The sequence below is a fragment of the Oryx dammah genome, unplaced genomic scaffold (assembly GCF_014754425.2).
Source record: "Oryx dammah isolate SB20612 unplaced genomic scaffold, SCBI_Odam_1.1 HiC_scaffold_26, whole genome shotgun sequence".
Taxonomy (NCBI): domain Eukaryota; kingdom Metazoa; phylum Chordata; class Mammalia; order Artiodactyla; family Bovidae; genus Oryx; species Oryx dammah.
The window spans coordinates 52,901,297-52,927,158 of record NW_024070210.1 but is presented as its reverse complement, the minus strand read 5'-3'; the positions used below and the strand labels follow the sequence as shown (position 1 = coordinate 52,927,158).

Here is a 25,862-nt window from a genome sequence, read left to right as displayed (position 1 = left end):
CCTGTCCTCCTTCCAATTTACCATACCCTCAAGGTGGAGGACTTTCTAGGACAATATGCAGCCTGAAAAAGGAAATGGCAACCCACTCCAGTATTCTTGCCTGGAGAATCCCAGGGACGGGGGAGCCTGGTGGGCTGCCGTCTATGGGGTCGCACAGAGTCGGACACGACTGAAGCGACTTAGCAGCAGCAGCCCCTCAAGCGAGTGTCCAGCAAATCCTGTCCCAGCTTCCAGGGCAGACTACCAGGAGTCTGGGGACCTGGAGAGGGCCCCGCCCACTGCGTCACTGGTGACGCCATCACGCAGGGTCGAGGCGGCGCCGCCGCGTCCTTTAAATAAGGCCTTCCTAGGGCGCGCGCGTGAGAGAAAGGAGACGGGTGGCGGGGTGTGTTTTTGTTTCGTGGGGGTCGCTGTCTGGGCCAGAGCAACCGCGGACCACGAGGTGGGCGGCAAGGCAGCTTCGTGACGGAGACGCGGTGGGGAGGGAGCGCTCGTGAGAGTCGGGAGGAGGAACATGGCGGCCCGTCGGCCGTGCCGGGAGCCTGCACAGCAGACGCTAGCGCAGACCTATTCTCCGGCTTTGCTGGCCGATTTCTTACCTCCCTGGAACCTTGTTTCTCCTTTGGTTCCCTTTCCCCTAGTCTTCCTCGGCTCTCTCGCCCCAGCCCCTCTCCGGGCAAAAGTGTGGAAGTTGGGTTCAGAAGGAACAGGTGAGGCCCGTCCGTTACTGAGGGAGAGACCCTAGCATTTGCGTTGCTCACAAACTCTTATCTGTACGCACAGGGTGTCAGGAGATGCACCGAACTTGGAGTGTTGATGTTCAGACCAGATTTGTAGTGCTAGTGATTCCTCTTCTTGATCGCGATAAATGCCACTTAAGTTATCTAGACCTCAGTCTTCGCAAAAGTGAGGTTCTGTTTGAAAGGTTCTTGATATCCAGAGCGTCTGCCCTTCGTCGCTCGCCAGAATTTGCCCCATAATTATCTTTGGGAAGGTGGAAGCATGATTTATTTTGGCAGTAAGGGAGTCGGGGCAGGGGGCTGAGTCAGGAGATACATCCCGTGCCCTAATGGGATTTAGTCTGTGAGCAATGAAAACGCCAATCTGTTTCCGACTTTATTTTCGCGAAGTTCCTGGAATAAGTTAAATGGAGGACTGATCCTGTGTCAGCTTGGCGGTTTTTCCTCAAAGACCTTGGAAATATTCATCTGTCTGCTCTTTTTTTTTTTTTTTTTCTGTGTCGGATGAGGGTGTTAGGAACAGGTTCTTGCCTCATCTGAGTTAATAGTATCTGGCCCGCCAGTCACCTGATTTTGTTCTTGATCTTTGGTTTTTCCTCAGTTCAGTGCAAATTCTGGAGAAATCTTCCTTTAAGAGCGTGCACTGCCAGGCAGCAGAATTGTGAACTAGAGTGAAGGAGAAATCTAGGAATATGAATTCCATGATGGCCATGGGTGAACCAAGGTTGAACTGGTGAGTTACATCTGTTTGTAATCCCCTAAAGTGGATTGAGGGGCTTTCCAGGTGGCTCCACTGTAAAGAATTCAGCTACGGAGTCAGGAGACACAGGTGCAGTCCCTGGGTCAGGAAGATTCCCTGGAGAAGGAAATAGCAACCTGCTCCAGTATTCTTACCTGGAAAATTCCAGGGACAGAAGAGATTGGCAGACTGCAGTCCATGGGGGTCTTAAAGAGTTGGACACAACTGAAGGACTGACTAGGCACCTACGAGACGAGATTGAAGTGGGTCTGGTGACTAGGAAAGGAGGGTATCTGGCTTGAAGAGATCTGGAAGAAACAAGAGGACAAATTCAGTGGCTTAAGAGTTTACGATTCTCATCTACACCTACTGAGCAGATTTGAGTTATCTTTGACTGTACTTCTCTCTTAAAGTGACAATAATTCAGCACTTAGATTGTTTCTATGTATAAGTCCATCCTGTATTTATTGTTGGTCTTAGTGAAGGAGAGATACTGGAATATTCTTGTATTCAAGAACCTAGCCCATATCTGTACAAGTAATAGACCTTCTTTAAGAATTGACAAGCTTTTTTTTTATATTGGAATCTATATCAAGTGATAATGTAAATGCATAGACTATTTTAGAAGTGTATGAGACCATCCCAAATAAAGGACTCTATTAAGTAATATATTGGCAATAGAAATCTAATGTATGTGCTGCTTTAGGTCAATTTAACACACATTAACTGAGCATCTATACTAGTGAAGGAGTTGGCTAGCAGAGGAGACTATAAAAGTTACAAGAGATAACAAAGATAGCTAAGATAGCACCTGACTCAAAGATTCAATCAGTATGTATTCTAGTATAATGTAGATGATGATATTGTGTATAATGATGTAATATAATTCATATTGCTTCACTGGCAGTCATATTACAGTATAGAAATGTCATCGAAGTAACATGCTATACACCTTCAATTTACAAAATGTAACATGTCAGATTTATCAAATAAAATCAGTATGTGCTTAATAAGTACTTGCTTATTGCAAACAGTGCTCCCTTCCTCCAAGGAGCTCACAATCCCTGGGGCCTGTGACTTTGTTTTTGTATGTTTTGCAAAAATTTCAGAATTTAATGAGATGTCACAAATACAGTACCATAGCAAGTAATAAGAAACTACCCTGGTGTATAGCAAATAAGATTTTTAAATTTTATTGTTTGTACATTAATCATTGTTTTTTAGATAAACACCTTTAAAAATAGAAATGAATATGGCACAAATATGCTAGAATTTCCCATTTTGGGAATGGCCAGCTGCAGGTGCTATTTGATCAGATTGTTCTGTTGTAAGTTCCTAGAGATATGCTCGTTTATGTTTCTTGCTATAAAGAATATGTTCAAATGCAACACAGATGCTCTTCTATACCGTGACATTGTGAAACCAAGTGTGGTTCAGGGCCTTTGCATTGCATTATAGACCTTGGAACTGTCCTTTTCTATAGAATCCTAATAATTTTTGGCCTCTCTAGATTAATGGGTCTCAGTGTATTTAATTTTTAAATTGTTTCCTTCAACCAGCATTTATTTGATGCTTACTAGATGGAAAGCTTTGACAACAGTATGTTAGTCTGTAAATTAATTCCAATATGGAAAATCATATATGACCTTACAGGTGACTTTAGTAGAGGCACACTATTGATCACATTTGCCAAGTAAACAAAAATAGTTGGATAATCAGTCTTTGTAGTGTTTTTTGGCCGAGCACAATAGTGAATGAGGCAAAAATAAGTTGAGAAGCATTTTCCTTGAGCAGTCAAACATCTCAATGTTATGCCACAGAGCCTAAGATGAGTACTAAAGGAAAAAACAAGGCTGATTATTGAAATTGGAGAATTTCAGAATGGGCCTAGCTTAAAAACTATACAAGAAATAAAACATCTAAACTCACACATCTGGTTCAGTTCAGTTCAGTCGCTCAGTCATGTCCAGCTCTTTGCAACCCCATGAACCACAGCACGCCAGACCTCCCTGTCCATCACCAACTCCCGGAGTTCACTCAAATTCATGTCCATCGAGTCGGTGATGCCATCCAGCCATCTCGTCCTTGGTCGTCCCCTTCTCCTCCTGCCCCCAATCCCTCCCAGCATCAGGGTCTTTTCCAATGAATTAACTCTCCGCATGAGGTGGCCAAAGTATTGGAGTTTCAGCTTTAGCATCAGTCCTTCCAAAGAACACCCAGGACTGATCTCCTTTAGGATGGACTGGTTGGATCTCCTTGCAGTCCAAGGGACTCTCAAGAGTCTTCTCCAGCACCACAGTTGAAAAGCATCAATTCTTTGGCGCTCAGCTTTCTTCACAGTCCAACTCTCACATCCATACATGACCACTGGAAAAACCATAGCCTTGGCTAGGTGGACCTTTGTTGGCAAAGTAATATCTCTGCTTTTGAATATGCTATCTAGGTTGGTCATAACTTTGCTTCCAAGGAGTAAGCATCTTTTAATTTCATGGCTGCATGAAGTTAAAATATTAAGAGGTGATTTTCTGGGAAAGGAGAGGTTGGGGACATGAGGTTTTAAATTGCAGTTGTAATTGCTTGTTAATCTAGCCTGATATTTCAGTTGTCAAATCCAAGTAAATTACTTTGTTTTTCAGGGATGTTTCACCAAAAAATGGTCTTAAGACGTTTTTTTCTCGAGAAAATTATAAAGATCAGTCCATGGCTCCAAGTTTAAAAGAACTATGTATTTTATCCAGCAGGTAATATGCTTATTTATTTGGTTATTTATATCCGTATTTGATATTTTTCTGATACTTGAAGTTTTATATCTACCTGTCTATATCCACTATGAAACATTTGAATTATAGAAATGTAAAAATTAGAAAATAGAACTTAGTATCCTCAAAAGACCACTCTTTGATGTACATATGTAATATCTTTTAAGACCTTTCTCTACACATGAACAGATGCATATTAAAATGGGGGTAGTTCCCTGGATATCCAGTGATTAGGACTCTGTGCTTTCACTGCTGAGGGCCTGGGTTCAATCCCTTGTCAGGAAACAAGCCATGCGGTATGTGGCCCAAAAAAGAGGGGGAGTAGGGGGTGGAAATCACACTATAAATACTATAAACACTATAAAACTCTTGCAATTTGGTTTTTTCATTTAACATAATACTTTAGGTATTTTGTGCCCCTACATTATCTCAGTCTTCTTATGGCTGCATATTACTTTACAGAGATACTTTTTAGTTAGTTTTACATTGTACAGTGTGCAGTTTTAAGCAGTAACATTTATAAATTTCTTCTAACTATTTCTATAAGATAAATTTATAGAAATTGAATTATTTGGGTGGATACTATAAACACTTTATATTTTAATAGATACCACCAAATTGCCATAGATTTCATACCACCAAATTTCTGGTATGAAAATGTGTATTGTGACAGTAATAATTTCCCCTTCTCACTGCTTACCTGCCTATAACAGCTCTTCTTTCCTTTGTGATTGGCTGCTTCTACTCTATTGTGGATGAATCTTAAAACTGAGTCATGAAGTTTACTAGAAAGAAACGATAATATGCCAGATGAAGAATTGAGGAGCTCCCCTAGGAGAGCTCAGTGTTTACTTTCATCTTTCTCCACTCCTTTTGGAATGGAGGAAACATATTTCCACTCTCTGCATGGAATGGGACCCCATCTTTTCCACTTTTTCAGTATCCTGTCAATTAGCATCCTCTGTTACTCTCACTTCTCTCTCTCTTTTGTTTTTGGGTTGGAGGCACTTCGATCAAGTACTGCAAACTTGCATGATCTTAGTTCTTCAACCAGGGATCAAACCAGTGCCCCCTACAGTGGAAGCTAAGTCCTAACCACTAGACCATCAGGTCTTTGTTCCCTCTTTGTTCTCTCTTGATCAGTATTTAAGCGTGCTCAAGTTTGTCCTGTTTCAATCCCTGAATTTCACAATCCCTCTTAGTTTGTTACCTCTTCTCTCGTTTGTACTTAGACTTCTTTGTACTTGTAAATGCTTGCTGGGAGGACATGAGGGACAAAAAAGCTATAAGACCTACAGAAAACAGTTAACAAGATAACATTACAAAAAATGAATTTAAATGGATTAAAGCTTCAGCCAAAAGACAGATTTGGAGCATCTATTTGAGAAACACAATGGGGGGAGGGGGGAAAAACACCTTCCCTTTACTGCACATACCATTGCACTTGCTGTCACTGAACATCTCTCTATGATCTGTCTCCTACCCTCACTAGGCTGTTAAAACTACTCCTCTAAAGATAATGAGCTATTTTCTATGGAGATATCTCACTCTCTAATTTTCCTCCTAGTTTTCTGGTGACTGTGGTATATCTTAGTGGAATCAATTCATTCAGTTCAGTTCAGTCACTCAGTCGTGTCCGATTCTTTGCGACCCCGTGAATCGCAGCACGCCATGCCTCCCTGTCCATCACCAACTCCCAGAGTTCACTCAGACTCACATCCATCGAGTCAGTGATGCCATCCAGCATCTCATCCTTGGTCGTCCCCTTCTCCTCCTGCCCCAAATCCTTCCCAGCATCAGAGTCTTTTCCAATGAGTCAACTCTTCGCATGAGGTGGCCAAAGTACTGGAGTTTCAGCTTTAGCATTACTCTTTGCAAAGAAATCCCCGGGTTGATCCCCTTAAGAATGGACTGGTTGGATCTCCTTGCAGTCTAAGGGACTCTCAAGACTCTTCTCCAACACCACAGTTCAAAAGCATCAGTTCTTCGGCGCTCAGCCTTCTTCACAGTCCAACTCTCACATCCATACATGACCACTGGAAAAACCATTGCCTTGACTAGACGGACCTTAGTCGGCAAAGTAATGTCTCTGCTTTTGAATATGCTGTCTAGGTTGGTCATAACTTTTCTTCCAAGGAGTAAGCGTCTTTTAATTTCATGGCTGCAATCACCATCTGCAGTGATTTTGGAGCCCCCCAAAATAAAGTCTGACACTGTTTCCACTGTTTGCCCATCTATTTCCCGTGAAGTGATGGAACCAGATGCCATGATCTTCGTATTCTGAATGTTGAACTTTAAGCCAACCTTTTCACTCTCCTCTTTCACTTTCATCAAGAGGCTTTTTAGTTCCTCTTCACTTTCTGCCATAAGGGTGGTGTCATCTGCATATCTGAGGTGATTGATATTTCTCCCGGCAATCTTGATTCCAGCTTGTGTTTCTTCCAGTCCAGCGTTTCTCATGATGTATTCTGCATATAAGTTAAATAAGCAGGGTGACAATATACAGCCTCGACGCACTCCTTTTCCTATTTGGAACCAGTCTGTTGTTCCATGTCCAGTTCTAACTGTTGCTTCCTGACCTGCATACAGATTTCTCAAGGGGCAGGTCAGGTGGTCTGGTATTTCCATCTCTTTCAGAATTTTCCACAGTTGATTGTGATCCACACAGTCAAAGGCTTTGGCATAGTCAATAAAGCAGAAATAGATCTTTTTCTGGAACTCTCTTGCTTATTTGATGATCCAGCGGATGTTGGCAATTTGATCTCTGATTCCTCTGCCTTTTCTAAAACCAGTTTGAACATCAGGAAGTTCACGGTTCATGTATTAACTGAAGCCTGGCTTGGAGAATTTTGAGCATTACTTTACTAGCATGTAAGATGAGTGCAATTGTGCGGTAGTTTGAGCATTCTTTGGCATTGCCTTTCTTTGGGATTGGAATGAAAACTGACCTTTTCCAGTCCTGTGGCCACTGCTGAGTTTTCCAAATTTGCTGGCATATTGAGTGCAGCACTTTCACAGCATCATCTTTCAGGATTTGAAATAGCTCCACTGGAATTCCATCACCTCCACTAGCTTTGTTTGTAGTGATGCTTTCTAAGGCCCACTTGAGTTCACATTCCAGGATGTCTGGCTCTAGATGAGTGATCACACCATCGTGATTATCCGGGTTGTGAAGATCTTTTTTGTACAGTTCTTCTCTGTATTCTTGCCACCTCTTCTTAATATCTTCTGCTTCTGTTAGGGCCATACCATTTCTGTCCTTTATCGAGCCCATCTTTGCATGAAATGTTCTCTTGGTATCTCTGATTTTCTTGAAGAGATCTCTAGTCTTTCCCATTCTGTTGTTTTCCTCTATTTCTTTGCATTGATCGCTGAAGAAGGCTTTCTTATCTCTCCTTGCTATTCTTTGGAACTCTGCATTCAAATGAATATATCTTTCCTTTTCTCCTTTGCTTTCGCCTCTCTTCTTTTCACAGCTATTTGTAAGGCTTCCCCAGACAGCCATTTTGCTTTTTTGCATTTCTTTTCCATGGGGATGGTCTTGATCCCTGTCTCCTGTACAGTGTCACGAACCTTATTCCCTAGTTCATCAGGCACTCTATCTATCAGATCTAGGCCCTTAAATCTATTTCTCACTTCCACTGTATAATCATAAGGGATTTGATTTAGGTCATACCTGAATAGTCTAGCGGTTTTCCCTAGTTTCTTCAATTTGAGTCTGAATTTGGCAATAAGGAGTTCATGATCTGAGCCACAGTCAGCTCCTGGTCTTGTTTTTGTTGACTGTATAGAGCTTCTCCATCTTTGGCTGCAAGGAATATAATCAGTCTGATTTCGGTGTTGACCATCTGGTGATGTCCATGTGTAGAGTCTTCTCTTGTGTTGTTGGAAGAGGGTGTCTGCTGTGACCAGTGCATTTTCTTGGCAAAACTCTATTAGTCTTTGCCCTGCTTCATTCCATATTCCAAGGCCAAATTTGTGTGTTACTCCAGGTGTTTCTTGACTTCCTACTTTTGCATTCCAGTCCCCTATAATGAAAAGGACATCTTTTTTGGGTGTCAGTTCTAAAAGGTCTTGTAGGTCTTCATAGAACCATTACTACCACTGATATTCATTTAGGCTGTTTTCATTCCTTTACTATTACAAAACAGTGAGCATCCTTTTTATATACGTGCTGGTATAAGGATAAGTTCCTATGAGGGGAAGATGCATGTGTAATTTTAATTTTTATAGATATTGCCAGATTGCCATTAAAAACATTAAAGAAGTCCTTTTTTGATTCCATCAGATAAACAGATAAGTTCAAATAAAGGCAAGCAGAAATTGTATTAATAAGACATTTTCAGAACTGCTTTAAAGAGGAAGTTTCAGGAGCAACATTTCTTGCCAAAGTGCATAATTATTGTCTTTGCAAGTATCAACTACAAACGGTTAAGACCGTAAATTCCTTATCAGTGTGCATCTATGAATATTTTTCAGAAGCTATTTCTGTTATCTAACTTGTACCACTTCTTGGAGATAACTAACTTCTTAAAACTTATTACCAGGTAAACAACTGCCTTTGTTTATTTGAATCAAAGAATGCCTACCCATACTCATGTCCTGAGATTTAGTGCACATATATCTTTACTCTTAAAAAAAAACCTCACTTCTATTAACTTTTATCTAAGCCTCATCTTTCCAGACTAAAAATTTCCGGTATTATTAGTCTTATTCATTCTGCTGCTGCTTCTTAAATATTTTATGATTGTCAATCTGGTTCTATTCAGCATATCCCAAATGTGGGTTATAGTCTGAAATATGTAAAGGAGAGGACATATTACTGGAAACTGAGTACACTTAACTCCTAAAATCTTTTTTTTCTTATAGTAAGAATGAATTTTCAGACTATATTTAATTACCAGTTTTCTTGATGGAAAAAACTAGAAAGAATATACATTTATTAGCCCTAATTTTGCAATTTTTTATGTTCTATAAATAACATATTTGGGAAAATAGTGATACCTCTGTTTATGCTACTTTCAACAACATGAGGTTTTTATTCAAACCTTCTCCATCTAATAAAAGGTAAAAATTTGCCTTTTAAAAAATTAGTTTCTGGTTATAGATATTTATAACTGAGTTTTAAGGTAGCAAAAGGGAAAGTAGCTTCAAATACAAAAAAAGAAAAAATTTTAACATGTTTAATGTACATAAGTAAATCAAATTCAGTGGGTACAGGTAGACTTGAGATGGGAGCTAGAAGTACCATTTCCAAATGCTACTTAAAGAAGCTATCCAATCCAGGAGACTTTAAAGCATAGGAAGCAAAAAGTTTTGAATTCTGCCTTTTTTCCATAGAAACTTAAGTAAAAAAGGAGAATGGGTAGTTGACAAAATGAAGGAAGAAAACTTCAAACTATCAACTTATATTAAATATAATGCTGTAAATGTGGATAGAGAAACCCTGTCGGATGCTTTTGGCTTGCGCCCCGATGAAGATTTTGACAGCATTGCACACAGAAATGATCTTGATGCACTGCCATTTCATTCTTTGCTGAATGTAGCCAATTTAAACTGCTAGAATTTCTTGACATTCCTACGCTGGCATATCTGAGTCAGCATCTTGTTGCTGCAGCAGCTTAATTAAATTTGCCAGTTTGTGCCACAAGGACAGACATGTTCTCATATTCAGAGAGACAGCTGTGAAGCAGTATTGTTAAGAGTTGCGGACACAATACTGTTAGGTTTGAATAGCTCTCAAGACATTTTCTAGTGAGAAATCAATTTGCTGTAATACATTTTCCCCAAGATCAGCAGTTAATATTCATTTTGTTAACCTAAAATATGCTTATTTTTTATACAGTTATTGGAGAAATTTTAGTAGCTAAGTATGTCTTCACCTCTATTATTTTCAGAGTCAACCTAAGCATCCTAATTTTAATTTCCAATATTCTTTTTCTGTTCACTAACCTGCTCTCTTGATTAGTTTTCTATACAGAGTTTAGTTCTAAAAGAGTAGTCTTGAATATTTTGCTTATAGAGGGGACTCAGTCTTTTTTTAAAAGAATTTTGAAATTTTTACCATATTTATTCTAGTTTTTTAAAGGTGATCTAAAACACTTTAGTGGTAGTTTTAGATGGGGTTTGTCTCACCCTTCATCCAGACACTGATATTGGTAATTCTCAGACTTACAAGGCTGAAACTCTTCTACTTTGCATGACAAATGTTAATAAGAAATAAGACACCTCTTTGCTGTGAATTGAAATTCATAGATACTAGTAGCCACAGACATAATACTTTAATGCTTTATATAAATGTGAAATAAAAGGAAAGTCATTTTTATCATGTACTATAGTAGATGCTACTGCACTAGAAGATTTAATGAAGCAGTCAGATGTACCAGCTAACGTGAATAAAATTGGATTTAAGATAAACTATATCCCCCAAAAAGCATAAAAATAGTAAAATTTATTGCTGGATAAATAATAATAATACAGTAATAATAACAGACCACAGTTATTTGTATATGAGAAGGGAAAGTTTGAAATGACCTCTGAATGTTGTGCAGGACACTACCACACATAAAAATCTAGTATTCCTGACCTCTAAATGCCTTCTGTTCTTCTATTTTGGGACAAGCCAGATACATGCACAGGATTCCAGAATGCTCTGAGGGTTAATACTGTTAGATGGAGAATCATTGCTCTGGATATTTCTTTCCCCTCCCCTTTCTTTCTCTTAATCCCTGGTTTCCATATCCTTAGGATTCTCCCTAGTCACCTAGTCAGTATGTTCAGTTTGGAAACCTGAGGTCTCCATAGTCACGTTACATTGATGTACATATTTACTTCTGTTTCTTCCCCATTCATTTGCCTGATCCACTTGATTATAAAATACCAGAGAGTAGAGACTTACCGTGCTTGGTGTTGGTTGTATGGTTGTGTGTCTACTACCTAGCATGGGGCTGGCACGTGGTAGTCACTCAGAGTAAATACTAGTGAGTGGAGGAATGAAGAAGGAATCGGCAGACACTCATTCTTTCATTACTTTCCCTTCCTTTTGGTTATTGTTGTTTAGTTGGGAACCAAATCATAGGGTACAATTACTGTGGTGGAAATTAAAGTTGCAGAGGCTAAGAAAACGTAGTTTTGTGTGTGTAATTTAAGACTCTTATGAAAAATGTAGATTATAACACTGAATAGCCATTAACAGAGACAGAGTATGTACCAGGTAAGAAATTTGTGTTCATGTACCTTAACTGGGTTAATAAGGTGATTTTTTTTTTTTAATTGGGGGTAGCATTTTAGAAATAAATATGGTAACAGGTTCTCTAGCTACTCACTATTTTTTCTCTAGTGCATTTCACTATAGATATGCCAAGATTTCCTGTATTCATACAAGACATTTTGATCGACTTAGCCATGTGCATGAGTGATAGAGGATTATGCAACTTTTTTCAAACAACTATTGCTTCCACAGAATATATCCACACAGTGTTCAGACTCTTTTTAATTCTTGACATAATAAATGCAGAGGAAACCAGAAAATTTAGAATCTCAATGAATTTGTGAACTGCAAGATTGTGACCTCATCCTATCCTGTTCCTTCTGGCTTTTGTTCACTACGTTAACTGATATACCTTATTGAAGAATTTAAGTACTAAAAAGCAACTTGCATTGTAATAAAATGTAAATCCAAAATACCCGCATATATAATTGGCAGGAGTGATTAACCGCTCTTCAATAACGGGGAGAAACTTGCAAACTGAATAATTTGTTTAAGGATATGCCTCTTCCTCTCCATCAGATAATTGAAGGTAGACTTGTGATATGATCCTATCCTACAGAATACTTAATTCATACTAAATGACTAAATATCAAAATGCAGGTGGCAGAGTTAGAGAATAATTCAGAATTTAGTCTGTTAATCACTCTATATTCTCCATGGTGATTGACAGTCATGAAGTTTCATGATAGTAATCTTCTTGTGAAAAGCACATATTTGTAAACTTTATTTTTTTTTCCAGACGTATAGGAGAAAGTTTGAATGCCTCAGCAGGTTCTGTAGAAAATGAGCCGACGGTTAATTCGACGGTTAATTCAGCAGCTCAAGCAAAGGAAAAAGTTAAAACCACAGTGGGAATGGTTCTTCTTCCAAAACCAAGAGTTCCTTATCCTCGTTTCTCTCGTTTCTCACAGAGAGAACAGAGAAATTATGTGGATTTATTGGTTAAATATGCAAAAGTCCCTGCAAATTCCAAAACTGTTGGAATAAATAAAAATGACTACTTGCAGTACTTGGTATGTATTCTGTTCTTCAGCTTCCATAAAAAATATTTAAAAGTTAGGAAGTATTTTAAATTTGCTTTTCTTTTTAGGTACAATAAATATTATTAATAAAAATTTAAAATAAAAGGAATTTAATTGACAGAATATTAATGCTTTAATTTGTTCTTTATTATAGTTAAGGCATTTTGCTCTAGTTCCGAGTATATTTCACCCTAGTTCACGTTAAGTACTAGTAGTAGAACTTTACCTTGAGTCACTTTAAAATTTTTGTGTAATTATTACTTTAGTTAAGTAGTTTCCGAATTCTCAGTTATGTGTTGCTGTGTTGAACATAACTGTTGCAAACTCATTGTTCATATCTGTGATCATTTCCTTGAGATAAATTCTTAGAAATATAATTACCAGGTGAAAAACTATACATGTTCTTAAGGCTTTGAGCTGCAGTTATAGCTGAGCAAATCGTTCTGCAATAATTTTAAACCAATTTGTATGTACCACTATTGTACAAAGGTTTTTCCAGAATATCTTCACTAATACTGAACATATGGGGAAAAATAGCAATCTCTTGCTTTATAGCATAGTGGTTACTAATGAAAATAAACACTTTGCATGTGTTTATAAGCCATTTCTAATTCTTGTTTTGTAACCTGCCTATTCATGTGTGTGCTTATTTTTCCATTTGATTGTTCCTTTTTATGTTAATTCAGAACATTTTATTAAATTAATGTATTGATTTCTGATTGTAGTGTTAGTCATCAGCTTTTCTCTTTTTGCACAGTTAACTGTTTTGTGATTTCTGCTTTGGATATGATAATTTAAGTTCAAATTATTAATGCAGTGATTGAGAAGTGATTGTTTTTAACCAGGCGTCTTATTCCAAGATATGTCTCTTTTTTTTTTTTCAAAATCAGGAAATGAAAAAACATGTAAGTGAAGAAGTTACAGAATTCCTAAAATTTTTGCAGAATTCTGCAAAGAAATGTGCCCAGGATTATAGTATGCTTTCTGACAATGCTCGTCTCTTCACAGAGGTAAAGAAAAATCACATTTATTCAAGCTGCCAAGTGATAGGCAATAGCAGCATTTTAAAATGTGTGATGATTTTCCAAAAGTATATATTAATGTTGTCAAATTAGAGACCAAATTGTATATAGGTCTTTTATTCATCATGTATTTAAGTGATGGAAATACTAGAAATAATAACATCTCAAAATCAGACACTACAGTATATTCATATATTTTCTTTTAATGATCTAGCTACTGTATTTGAGTTGTATTTTACTCATATAGATGATTTGATGTGATGAACTGATTTGCCTTATGAGAGAATGGGGTTTAAGGAGTTATCTTAGTCCTTAAAAATCTGAATGATCCTTTAGAACTGAGTCATAAATTTGCGAACACTATCCTCATGGTAAACAGCCACCAGATGATAAATTTCATCAGATAATTTTTTTATTATATTTAAATTATTCATGCAGATATATTAGCAAAAAAAAAAAAGCATGTAAATCGCTCTGCCTTGCAACTTCCCATCATTTGTGGACATAGTAAAAATTTAGAGTTGTAGTATTCATCTAGAAATATCAACCCCAGTCTGAATTATTTTTAAGCCTTTAAAACTAGTCTCTGTACAAATCAATGTGATACACTTAATAGTATTGAACTCTACACTTAAAAATGGTTAAGATGTAGATTTTAAGGGTTTTTTTTACCACTTTTATAAAATAAACATGTTTATTAACAAAGTACATTATTTGATAGCTAGCAATCAGCTTTAAGTCATTTTACCCAGATTGACTTGTCAGCACATTGTCTTGTTACGTTTTATATCTCACCCCAAAGACCCACTGATACTTAACTAATTTTTTATTGTTTTCAAATTTTAATTTTATGCTATGAAATGTACCTATGGAAAAGTATTTAGAACAAATATATGTAGCTTTCCAACAAATAATTATATATTGAACACCTTTGTGACTCTTCCAAGTCAAGAAATAAAATGTTACCATTAACCTGGAAGCCCTCCGTGTATCCCTCCTAAATAATGTTTTCCCTTGTAAGAAATAATCACTGTACCAAGTGACTGGTTTGATAATTTCCATGCCTTAAAAAAATTTTTTTTTGGTCGTTCAGGCTTTCTTTTGTCTGTTTTTAAATTTTATGTGAATTATTATTATTTTTTAAGTATTTATGTATTTATATATCTGGCTGCATTGAGTCTTAGTTGTGGCACATGGGATCTCTGTTGTGTCATGTGGGATCTTTCATGGCAGGGCACAGACTCTCTAGTTGTGGCACATAGGCTCCAGAGTGTGGCGTGTAAGCTTGGTTTCTCCATGGCCTGTGGGATCTTAGTTCTCTGTCTAGGGATCAAACTCACATACCCTGCATTGCAAGGTGTTTTCTTAACCAGTGGACCACCTGGAGAGTCCCTTCTTTTGTACTATGTGAACAGAATTCTTGCTTTACTGAATAGTATGTTAGTGAGTTTCATGTATATGTATGTGTGTAGTTGTATTTCATTCATTTTCATTTCTGTACATTTACGAATGCACATAAATAGTTTATTCTGTTCATCAAAATTTGGGCTGTTTGTACAGAGAATAGAGTTACAGACTTGGGGAGACGGGAGGAGAGGGTGAGATGTATGGAAAGAGTAAGTAACGTGGAAACTTACATTACCACATATAAAATAGATAGCCAATAGGAAACTCAAACAGGGGCTCTGTATCAACCTAGATGGGTGGGATGGGGAGGGAGATAGGAGGGAGGCTCAAAAGGCAGAGGATATATATATACCTATGGCTGATTCATATTGAGGTTTTCCAGAAAACAACAAAATTCTGTAAAGCAATTATCCTTCAATTAAAAAATAAATAAATTTTTTAAAATTGGGACTGTTTCTAGATTTGAGCTATGCAAGGCCAGTGCCCCTGTGAAAATTGTCATACATGTCTCTTCATGCACATGTGTACACATTTTTACTGGATATATGATTAGGAATGAAACTGTGGGTATAGAATAGGCACATCTTCAACTTCAGTAGATAATGTTAGACTGTTTTCCAAACTGGTTATGCCACTTTACATTCTACCCATCAGATTTTGAGAAGTTTTTACTCCATATTTTCATAGGGTGCTCTGTACAAAAGACTGTATATCTTTTCATGTGTCTTTTGGTCATTTCTTGTGAATTGATTGTTCAGGTTTTTCCCTTTATTCTATAGTATTTTCCCTTTTTGTTACTAATCTGTGGGAGTTTTTTGAATATTCTAAATACAAAAGTTTTATAACTTGTATGTGAAGAAAGCTGAGCACCAAAGAATTGATGCTTTTGAACTGTGGTGTTGGAGAAGACTCTTGAGAGTCCCTTGGACTGCAAGGAGATCCAACCAGTCCATTCTGAAGGAGATCAGCCCTGGGATTTCTTTGGAAGGAATGATGCTAAAGCTGAAGCTCCAATACTTTGGCCACCTCATGCGAAGAGTTGACTCATTGGAAAAGACTCTGATGCTGGGAGGGATTGGGGGCAGGAGGAGAACGGGACGACAGAGGATGAGATGGCTGGAAGGCATCCCTGACTCGATAGGCGTGAGTCTGAGTGAACTCCAGGAGTTGGTGCTGGACAGGGAGGCCTGGTGTGCTACGATTCATGGGGTCACAAAGAGTCGGACACGACTGAGCAACTGAACTGAACTGAACTGATAGTAGTCCCTCCTTCAACGCAGTTTCACTTTCCTCAGTTTCAGTTATCCATGAATGGAAAATTGCAGAAATAATTCATCACATATCATTTTGAGTAGCACGATGAACTTTCTCAGCATCCTGCTTCAGCCCACCTGGAATGTGAATCGTCCTTTTGTCTAGCATCTCCCACCCATGAGTCTCTTAGTAACCACCTTGGTTATCAGATGACCGTTGAGGTAACACAGTGCTTGTGTTCAAGTCACCCTTACTTTGCTTGATAACAGCCCAGTAGTGCCAGCGTAGTGACACTGGCAATTTGGGTATATCATAAAGAAGCCACAGAGTGTTTCCTTTAAGTAAAAAGGTGAAAGTTCTCAACTTAGTAAGGAGAGAACAAAAATCATATGCTGCAGTTGCTAAAATTTACATCAGAAACGAATCTTCTATCCATGAAATTATAACGAACGAAAAATAAATTTGTGTTTTGTTGCCCCACCTCAAACTGCCAAAGTTACAGCTGCAGTGCTTAGTTAAGACTGAAGAGACCTTGATTTTGTAAGATATTTTGAAGGCAGAGGCCACATGCACATAACTTATTACAATATCATATAATTCTGTTTTTATTGTTTTTAGTCTCTTACTGTGCCTAATTTTTAAATTTATCATAGATATATATGGATAGAAAATGATATTTGGTTTTACCCATGATTTCAGACGTCCACTGAGTGTCTTAGAGTATATCCCCCCTGGATAAAGGAAACTACTGTAGACATTGGAAATTTTTTCCTTTACCTGATAAAAGTTTCTTTTAATGTACAAGTTACCCCCCATATTTTTTTTTCCCTTTATCTTATCAAGAACCTGGATCATTTGACCTATAGAGTTTCCTACAGTCTAGATTTTGATAATTACATATTCATAATAATCCTCAACATGTTCCTTTTTGCTCTATATTTCTTAGAAATTGTCACCTGGATCCAAAACTTGATCAGAATTATAGTCTTGCCAAAGAAATTGAACATATAGATGGTGGTGTATTCTTTAATCAAGTGACACATAATGTCTGATTTTGAGATGTTAGGAGCTATTGATGTTTAATGCCTGGATTCATTGATACACTTGGTCTGCAAAATTATAAGATTCTGTTTGCATCACTTATTTTTATTCATTAGTTGGAATAATTTTATAAAGATATTTTTCCTCATCTAGTGTTTGGCTTCCCTTTTCATGTAGCAGAAAAAATGCTAGATTCTTTATCAGTTTTCAAAAACATAATTGGCCCCTTCTTACTTTACAATGGTGATCACTGTTTTTTTAAAATATTATTGAATCATGAAGATAAGTATGTTTGATGGGTTTTAGTCCACCACAATTATCCTTTTTGAAACTCAGATAATACCAGCTTTGAACAGTGATGGGTTCTTCATACTGGCTTCGAGTCATTCTAGTAGTCTTTGAAGCTTGTTTTGTACAATACCTAACTGAGCCCTGGAATCAAGAATCTCCTAGAGCCTTAGTTTCTGGTGGTATTTCAAGACTACAGTCTGGGCACTGGGGATGCTCACTGCACCTAGATGGATCAGTGTTTCTGAGAACATTTCAGTTTATGGAGCTAGAAAAAGTATATTTTAAAGAGAAAAATGGACTTATCTGGTGGTCCACTGGCTAAGACTCCATGCTCCCAATTCAGGGGGCCTGGGTTCAATCCCTAATGAGGGAACTATATCCCCCATGCCACAACTAAGACCCAGCACAGCCAAATAAATAAAAGTTTTTAAAGCTTTTTATTTTGTACTAGTTTATAGCCGATTAACAATGTTGTGACAGTCTCAGGTGAACAGCGAAGGGACTCGGCCATACATCTACATGTATCCATTCTCCCCCAGACTCCTCTCTCATCCAGGCTGCCACCTAACATTGAACAGAGTTCCATGTGCATGTTCTTGTTGGTTATCCATTTTAAATATATCAGTGTGTACATGACCATACCAAACTACCTAATTGTCCCCTATCCCTTTCAAACAGTGTATTGTGGAATGTGATTGTAGGGTCATATGATAATCCTGTCTTTTTTAAACCAACCTGCATTATTATTTTATATGGGCAATATTTGTCTTCATTTAACTACAAATTTGGACCTTTTTTTGCCTTTCCATCTCCTCTTACTTTTCAAATATACATTCTGAGATCCTCTTCATTATTCCTAAAATGCTTTATGTTCTAGGTGTTCCTTTCCTGAAAATATCCTGGTGGTGAACAATCTTCTTTTTTGTTTACCTGGAAATATTTTTACTTTGTTCTCATTTTAATAAGATAGCTTTAGTCCATACATGGTTCTAAGTTGACAGTTTGTTTTATTTCTCAGTGTTTGATGATGTAATTCTCCTGTTTCTGGCTTATGTATTATTATTGAAAAATGTTTAATTGTCAGTTTCTTTTAGGGAATCTGTCTTTTCTTTCTGATTGCTCTTTATTTTTGATATATTACAGTGTCATTACGTTGTACTTTATAAAAAGAAAATCCTACTTGGTTCATTGTGTCTCTTTATCTGTATATTTAAATTCATAATCAATTCTTTAAAATTCTCAGCCATTTTTTTTTTTTTTTTTTACTTTACAATATTGTATTGGTTTTGTTATACATCAACATGAATCCACCATGGGTGTACAAAGGTTCCCCATCCTGAACCCCCCTCCCACCTCCCTCAGCCATTTTCAATTAATTGCTTCTTTTTCATTTTCTCAAGTCTTTTTTGGGGATTCCCAAACTTACTAGGTTTCAGTCTGTCTGATATTTCTCTTTTTTTGGTGTGGTAAAATATATAACAAAATTTACCATTTTAACCATTTTTAAGGATCGTTCATTAGCATTAAATACTTGAACACTGTTGTGAATAGATTTTCATCATTCCCAAACTATTCTATCTTCTCAAACTGAAACTATATTCATTAAATAACTCATCATTTGCCCTCCACGCAGTCCCTTACAACCACCATTCTACTTTTTATTTCTATGAATTTAACTTCACTAGATTCCTTATATAAGTGGAGTCATTACAGTATTTGTCCTTTTGTGATTGGTTTATTTTACTTAGCATAATGTCTTCAGAATTCAACCATGTTGTAGCTTGTGTCAGAATTTCCTTACCTTTTTTAAAAATTCATTTTAATTATGGTAAAATACATATAACATTAAATTTACTGGCCTAATCATTTTTAAAATGTGCAGTTCTATAGTATTAACTACATTCATATTTTTGTATGGCCAATCTCCAGAACTCTTTTCATCCTGTAAAACTGAGATTATCCCTGTCTCTGAACTGTTTCTATACACAACACTTCTGAAACCATTTATGTGGGATTTTTCCCTCATACCAATCGATTCTCTAACTCTTGAGACACTGAGCCTAGAGTTTCCATGACTCACCCCTGCCTTGAGTTCAATAATTAGGTAGAATGGCTTAGAGAACACAGGAAAGTATTTTACCTGCTATTTCCAGTTTAATATAAAGACTACAACTGAGGAACAGCCAAATGGAAGAGAAAGGTGTATAACGCAAGTTGTGAGGGAAGAGGTATGGAGCTTCCGTGCCCTTTCCAAGCACACTACCCTCCCAGACCTCTGTGTCTTCAACCCAGAAACTCTCTGGATTCCGTTCTTGAGATTGTTGAGGGGACTTCTATGGAGATTACTTAGTGATATGCTTGATCAAATCATTGGCTACTTATGACTAGCTGCCTATGGGCCTTTTGTCATCTCATTAGCATAAAGAAGACATTCTTATCACTTAGGAGATTCCAAGAGCTTTAGGAGCTATGTGTCAGGAATAAGGAACAAATGCAAACTAGTTCTTATTGTATCACACACTATTTACTTTCTGTCTCTAAATTTGTCTGCTGTAGATACCCCCATATAAGTAGAATCATATAGTGTTTGTCTTTTTGTGACTGACTTACTTTACTTACCATAATGTCCTCAAGATTCATCCAGCTGTAGTGTGTGGCAGAACTTCCTTTCTAAGGCTGAATATTCCATTGTATGTTTATGGACATTTTGTTTATCCATTCATCCATTGATGGACACTTGATTTGCTTCTGTTTTGAATAATGCTGCTGTGAATGTGGGTATACAGATATCTATTAAGATCTCTGCTTCTCAAGCATTAAATGTAGCACTCTGATGTTCAGCTCCCAACCTAATCTTAGAACTAGTTGAGACATTTGCCCTCAAGCCACTTCATGTGTTTCTTACTGCTCACTGCTCCTGTTTTTCCTCATTCTAGGTATTTGGAGTTTATTTAGTTATGGTTCTTGGAGATTCTTCTCGCTTTTACCAAGCCCAGCAATGCATGAAAGTTGCTAGTTGTAACCTAGCAATGTTATTGGATAACATTGCTAGGTAACCTATCTGTGTTATTTGGATAGGAGTGCTGTTCAAGATACTACTTTAGTATATTGCAAAAAGTAGTGTCTGTTAAATGTTAAGCTTGAAACATGTATGAAGATGTATTTTCTCTTTCTGGAGCATAGTCATTTTCATCTTTCTTCATAATGATGTGTACATGTATGTGTTTTTGGTGTTTTTAATTTTCAAGATACTTTGAGTGTTAAATAATATTGGTGGGTGGGTGATGGGGATCAGCCTGAATCTCTTAGCCTCATTTGTTCACTCTTAGTTGTTTTTCCAATGTAAGTAAATTATTAATTAAAAATGTTAAATTAAATATTTTAAATAAGACCTTTCAGTTACTTAATACCTACCAGCTGTGAAATGCCTTTAATACTATATAATATATCTGTTCACTTCAGTTGCTCAGTTGTGTCCGACTCTTTGCAACCCCATTAACCACGGCACACCAGGCCTCCCTGTCCATCACCAACTCCTGGAGTCCACCCAAACCCATGTCCATTGAGTCGGTGATGCCATCCAACCATCTCATCCTCTGTCATCCCCTTCTCCTTCTGCCCTCAATCTTTCCCAGCATCAGGGTCTTTTCAAATGAGTCAGCTCTTTGCATCGGGTGGCCAAAGTATTGGAGTTTCAGCTTCAACATCAGTCCTTCCAATGAATACCCAGGACTGATCTCCTTTAGGATGGACTGGTTGGATCTCCTTGTAGTTGAAGTGACTCTCAAGAGTCTTCTCCAACACCACAGTTCAAAAGCATCAATTCTTCTGCGCTCAGCTTTCTTTATAGTCCAACTCTCACATCCATACACGGCCACTGGAAAACCATAGACTTGACTAGAGAAACCTTTGTTGACAAAGTAATGTCTTTGCTTTTTAATATGCTGTCTAGGTTGGTCATAACTTTTCTTCCAAAGAGTACCTTTCCTTCCTTTTAATTTCGCCGCTGCAGTCACCATCTCCAGTGATTTTTGGAGCCCAGAAAAATAAAGTCAGCCACTGTTTCCACTGTTACCCCATCTATTTCCCATGAAGTGATGGGACCAGATGCCATGATCTTCGTATTCTGAATGTTGAGCTTTAAGCCAACTTTTTCACTCTCCTCTTTCACTTTCATCAAGAGGCTCTTTAGTTCTTCATTTTCTGCCATAATCATGGTATCATCTGCATATCTGAGGTTATTTATATTTCTCCCAGCAATCTTGATTCCAGCCCCTGAGAATAGGTATAAAACTGTCATAGATTTACACTGAATTTTTCTCTTGCCATGATTACTGAGTAAACTTACTTAAAGAGCACTGTGACACTCAACAGAGTTTTACCAAGAAAGATGTTCACATATCTAATCAGGATAGTCTGTATGTCACATAGTTCTTATATACTGCTTTCTTTTGCATGTTCAAATTTCTGTAATGACTACTTTAGGACAGGAATATTAGAGGTGAAAGTTGACTAATATTATAAATGAGGAGCAAAGATATGCAGATCCAAGTTTGTAGTTAACTTAGGTTTTTGTTGCTGTTGTTGTTAATATTTATTTGGCTGCACCTGTCTTAGTTGTGGCATATAGGATCTAGTTCCCTGACCAGAAATCAAACCCAGACCCCCCTGCTTTGGGAGCACATACTCTCAGCCACTGGACCACCAGGAAAGTCCTTTGACTAGGGTTATTAAAAACAAACAGATTCTCCATATTATCCTACATATGCCTTAACTGCAAGTAACGTGTGTGTGTGTGTGTGTGTGCGCGCGTGTGCAACATCCAACTCTTGCTACCCCATGGACTGGAGCCTGTCCGGCTCCTCTGTCCCTGGAATTCTCCAGGCGAGAATACTGGACTATGTAGCCATTCCCTTCTCCAGGAGATCTTCCCAACCCAGGGCTCAAACCCAGGTCTCCTGCATTTTAGGCATATTCTTTACCATCTGAGCCACCAGTGAAGCCCAATTGCAAATAATATCCTGAATTAAATATCAGAGTCATTATTAAAAAGCATGGAATTGCAGGGGAAATTGTGAAAGATAGCAGGGAGAGAGGATTAAAGAAGAGGAGAAGATATGAAACTATGTTTGAAAAGGTATTGGAGTAAGGATACTGATTTGTAATGACACATTTTATAAATGTCTGAAGGGAAAGGGGATATAAAATATAAAAGTAAACTAAAAGCTTTTGTGATATAAACTGTATTCTAAAAGGTTCAGATTAAAGTTTATTGAGAGATGAAGAAAAAACACATCCATTTGATCCTCTGCCAGTTCTGTGTCAGTCGATATGGATGGCTGATGGTACTATATATGATTTTATGTGACCCATTTGAGCATCCTCAGATTTTGGTGTCCATGGGAGATTCCAGAGATACCAAGAGACAATTGTATCTTAGAAGATAATGTAGTGTGTATGGTTTTACATTATTAGCTCCCCTGCCCCCTCCAAAATTGCTGTGCTTCTTTGAGTTATTTACATGTCATCACAAGTGGCATATATTCTGTTTGGGTGAAACAGTGACTTTTCCTTCCTCATTACATTTCCTTGTAAGTCATTAATATTTTGAGAACATTTTGGAGAGAAGAAAATACAAATTAGTTATAACCTTTCTCATTTAGTTTTTAGATTGAAGATTAGAATAACCTGTAAGATAACTACTTCATTAATTCATTGTGCTTGGAAATCTTTTTAGGGTATTAAACTTATTTCTAATCATTCATGTAGCTGAGTTTATTGCCACAAAGTATGTTAAAATTTTCATATGTCTCTATTTCTTTGACAGTTTCTTAAATAGCATAGAAAATAAGTCTTCTCTAACTTTAAATTCTAGGGCTTCCTTGATAGCTCAGTTGATAAAAAATACGCCTACAATGCAGGAGACCCCGGTTCAATTCCTGGGTTGGGAAGATCCACTGAAGAAGGGATAGGCTACCCACTCCAGTATTTTTGGGTTTCCCTAGTGGCTCAGCTGGTAAAGAATCTGCCTGCAGTGCAAGAGACCTGGGTTCGATCTCTGGTTTGGGAAGATCCCCTGGAGAAGGGAAAAGCTACCCACTCCAGTATTCTGGCCTGGAGAATTCTAATACAATTGCTACTTTTAGGATTATTAAACATCATTTTTTAAAGAAATTAAGCTAAAAAGAATTGTTATGAAAAATAAGAGTTTGAATCAGATAAAGAATATACAGTATGCCTGAATTATTAAAGTTCAGTTAATGAATGAGGCTCATACTTGAAATAAATAATTATATAGTCATATATAACTAAATTATTTTTGTTGCGTTGTTAGAGAAGTACAGTAAAAATGAATTCTCTTAATTTTTAATGTTTAGCAAATTTTAAAAGCTTGTATTGAACAAGTGAAAAAGTATCCAGAATTCTATACTCTCCATGAAGTCACCAGCTTAATGGGATTCTTCCCATTCAGAATAGAGATGGGATTCAAGTTAGAAAAAACTCTTCTCGCATTGGTAAGTTTTGCCATATGAAAATAAAAATAAACATATTTTTGTCTGAAATATCATTTATATTTCACATAGAAACATAATTTATATATATTTCAGTATGCTTAAATTTTGAGCAGTAGCAAGATGTAAGTTTTAAAATATGCAATACATATGTTTCCCCTTTTATTGTATGGCTACAAGTATTTGATGTTTTAAAAATTATTACTACCAGCTTTATTTCTTGATTTTCTTAGTTTCTATCTTTTTTAATGTTCCTGAATACAAGAAAAAAGCCCCTTTAAAGGATTTTACTCACAATCATATTGGAAGTATGTGTGTGGAGAAGATATCTTCTTTTACACCTGGTTATGACTTGTACTGAATAAAATGAGAGGTTAGAATTTAAAGTGACAGAGAAAATTCCATGGCATCCTTATCTTGGATCTTTTTTTTAAAACATATATATGGTGATTGTCAAGTAAAAACATGAAAATCTTAAGAAGGCTCTAAATTTGATAATCTGCATTTAGTAGAATGAAGAATTTTGAGTTAAATGAAAAGATACTTCAGGAAAAAATACATCAAGATTTTTCTATAAAACATTCATTTTTTTCTTTTTTAGGGAAGCGTAAAATATGTGAAAACAGTATTTCCCTCAATGCCTGCAAAGTTGCAGCTGTCAAAAGATACCATACCAGCCATTGAAACACCAGAACAAATAGCTGCAGCTATGCATTATGTAAGTAGTAAGATGGTTTGGGATCTTCCTTAAAACTTTATGAAGTAATCTTCTTTACCTCATAAAGTGCTTGTAAACTGATTGTTCTAAAGTATCCTTTCTTAATTTCTCCCTTCTTCTCATTACTTAGTCAAAGTTTCCAAAAGTATAATCAAGTAACAAGTTTTATGTTATTTTTCAGGACATTAGTGAAGACCCTAATGCAGAGAAGCTTGTTGCAAGATACCACCCTCAGATAGCTTTAACTAGTCAATCATTATTTACCTTATTAAATAATCATGGACCAAGCTACAAGGAACAGTGGGAAATTCCAGTGTGTATTCAAGTAATACCTGTTGCAGGTGTGTGATTTGCCATGTCAAGTAATGTTCTCAAAAGAGTAGTTCAGACAGTTCTCTTTAAGCTCTCTAAATACAGGTGGTCATTTGTTAAATACAAAAAGCTTAAGTTTTGATTTAAGGAGGATGTAGATTTGACAGATATGTTCAGGAAAACTTTTTATTAAATAGTGCTGCTCTAGAATTGCCTCTCATAAGTGAGTTATTAGATCTCTAAGACCTGTATGCATGCTAGGTTTGTGAGAAGTAGAGAAAAAAATTATAATTTAGGGTGGCCAGAACATATGAAATGGGAAAGGTTTTTCTGTCTTTCACTGAAATGAAAGGAATGTAATATTTTATTAGACAGCCTCAAATGGATTAGTTTTCAGGGCTTGTTTACTTACCTATTATTGGAATTCAGATTTAAAGTAAGTCTATACTTATAAGATAGTCTCTCTCTTGACGGTAACATTAGTGTTTACACATGAATTCTGTATAAAATATTTTTTCCCTTCTGTTTTTGTTCATATTTAATAGATTTTTGTATCTTCTAGAATTAATATTCTTATATGTAATAGCCCAGTTCTAGTAAATGAAGGACTATGTCTAAAAATAAAACTACAAATTAGGGTTAAACATGATATATTCTCTGGTAACCATTTTATCACTTTTTGAAAATATAGCTCAAGAGTAACTGAGTAATAATGACAGTTAAAGCATAATATTAATAATAACAAAGTCCTCTAAAAACTTGTTAGAACATATTT

The 25,862-nt window shown here is 36.8% G+C and overlaps 1 protein-coding gene across 3 annotated transcripts in view; it reads left to right on the top strand.

Moving 5' to 3' along the window:
- The first annotated feature begins 297 nt into the window (after window positions 1-297).
- Window positions 298-25,862, top strand: part of ICE2 (interactor of little elongation complex ELL subunit 2) — a 66,922-nt gene continuing 41,357 nt past the window's right edge. The window contains exons 1-8 of one of the 3 annotated variants that reach the window (XM_040226658.1): window positions 298-442; window positions 1,342-1,473; window positions 4,116-4,220; window positions 12,248-12,521; window positions 13,421-13,540; window positions 23,923-24,060; window positions 24,659-24,775; window positions 24,957-25,116. In XM_040226658.1, the coding sequence (XP_040082592.1) occupies window positions 1,433-1,473; window positions 4,116-4,220; window positions 12,248-12,521; window positions 13,421-13,540; window positions 23,923-24,060; window positions 24,659-24,775; window positions 24,957-25,116 (955 nt within the window). In that variant the 5' untranslated portion in view covers window positions 298-442; window positions 1,342-1,432. The remainder of the gene's footprint in view (window positions 443-1,341; window positions 1,474-4,115; window positions 4,221-12,247; window positions 12,522-13,420; window positions 13,541-23,922; window positions 24,061-24,658; window positions 24,776-24,956; window positions 25,117-25,862) is intronic. The other 2 variants (XM_040226660.1, XM_040226659.1) reach the window with 2 other exon arrangements.